At 42.5% G+C, this 579-nt stretch overlaps 1 protein-coding gene across 1 annotated transcript in view; it reads left to right on the plus strand.

Moving 5' to 3' along the window:
* The window catches only part of C5H3orf52 (chromosome 5 C3orf52 homolog), a 10,502-nt gene continuing 9,923 nt past the window's right edge, over positions 1–579 (plus strand). The window contains exon 1 of the mRNA XM_026663998.2: positions 1–457. Coding sequence (XP_026519783.1) covers positions 332–457 — 126 coding nt within the window. The 5' untranslated portion in view covers positions 1–331. The remainder of the gene's footprint in view (positions 458–579) is intronic.

The following is a 579-nucleotide window of genomic DNA, read 5'->3' on the forward strand; positions in this document are numbered from 1 at the left end:
ATAGAAGGCGGTCAAACCGGAAAATTCAGTCTTGTGCAACTTTGGAACGAAAGGTTGCTTTTTGGACTCGATAAAAACAGTTAGAGCTTCCTTCTTCCCTTATTAATTTTTTTTGTTACCGGCATCTTGGAAAACGTTTATCAGACATTGCATCGTTTTATTTGTTTTACTACAAAAATCATCCTTATTCATGGCAACATTGGAGCCCAACGCTATTTTTTGCTTTTGTTTCCTTCCACTTTCTCTATCAGCGCAATCGAATATGGGCATGTAAAGGAACTCCGTTATTTCCCTGTTCCCATTGCCTTTGATCTGGAAAAACTAGTCAGCCATGGACGCAGAAAACGGTCAAGTTCCCGCGCAAAATCAGCTGGGCATTGAGTTAAGCCGAAAAGACGAGGAAAGAGGAGAAGGAAGCGAGCTTCTTCAGGAAGAAGCCTCTCGCGCCACCGCCGCGGTAAGCCACTACATGCCTTTTTTCTATTTTGAGAGAGGCTTGTTTTGTTCCCAACATATGAAAACAGGAATTACTTGATCAGCGTCCCGTTTTAGCGCAAGAAGGAATTTACTCGAAGTTGT

This window comes from Notechis scutatus, chromosome 5 (assembly GCF_049901735.1).
Source record: "Notechis scutatus isolate UNSWTSFEM ecotype Mainland chromosome 5, rNotScu1.2, whole genome shotgun sequence".
In the NCBI taxonomy this organism is placed as follows: domain Eukaryota; kingdom Metazoa; phylum Chordata; class Lepidosauria; order Squamata; family Elapidae; genus Notechis; species Notechis scutatus.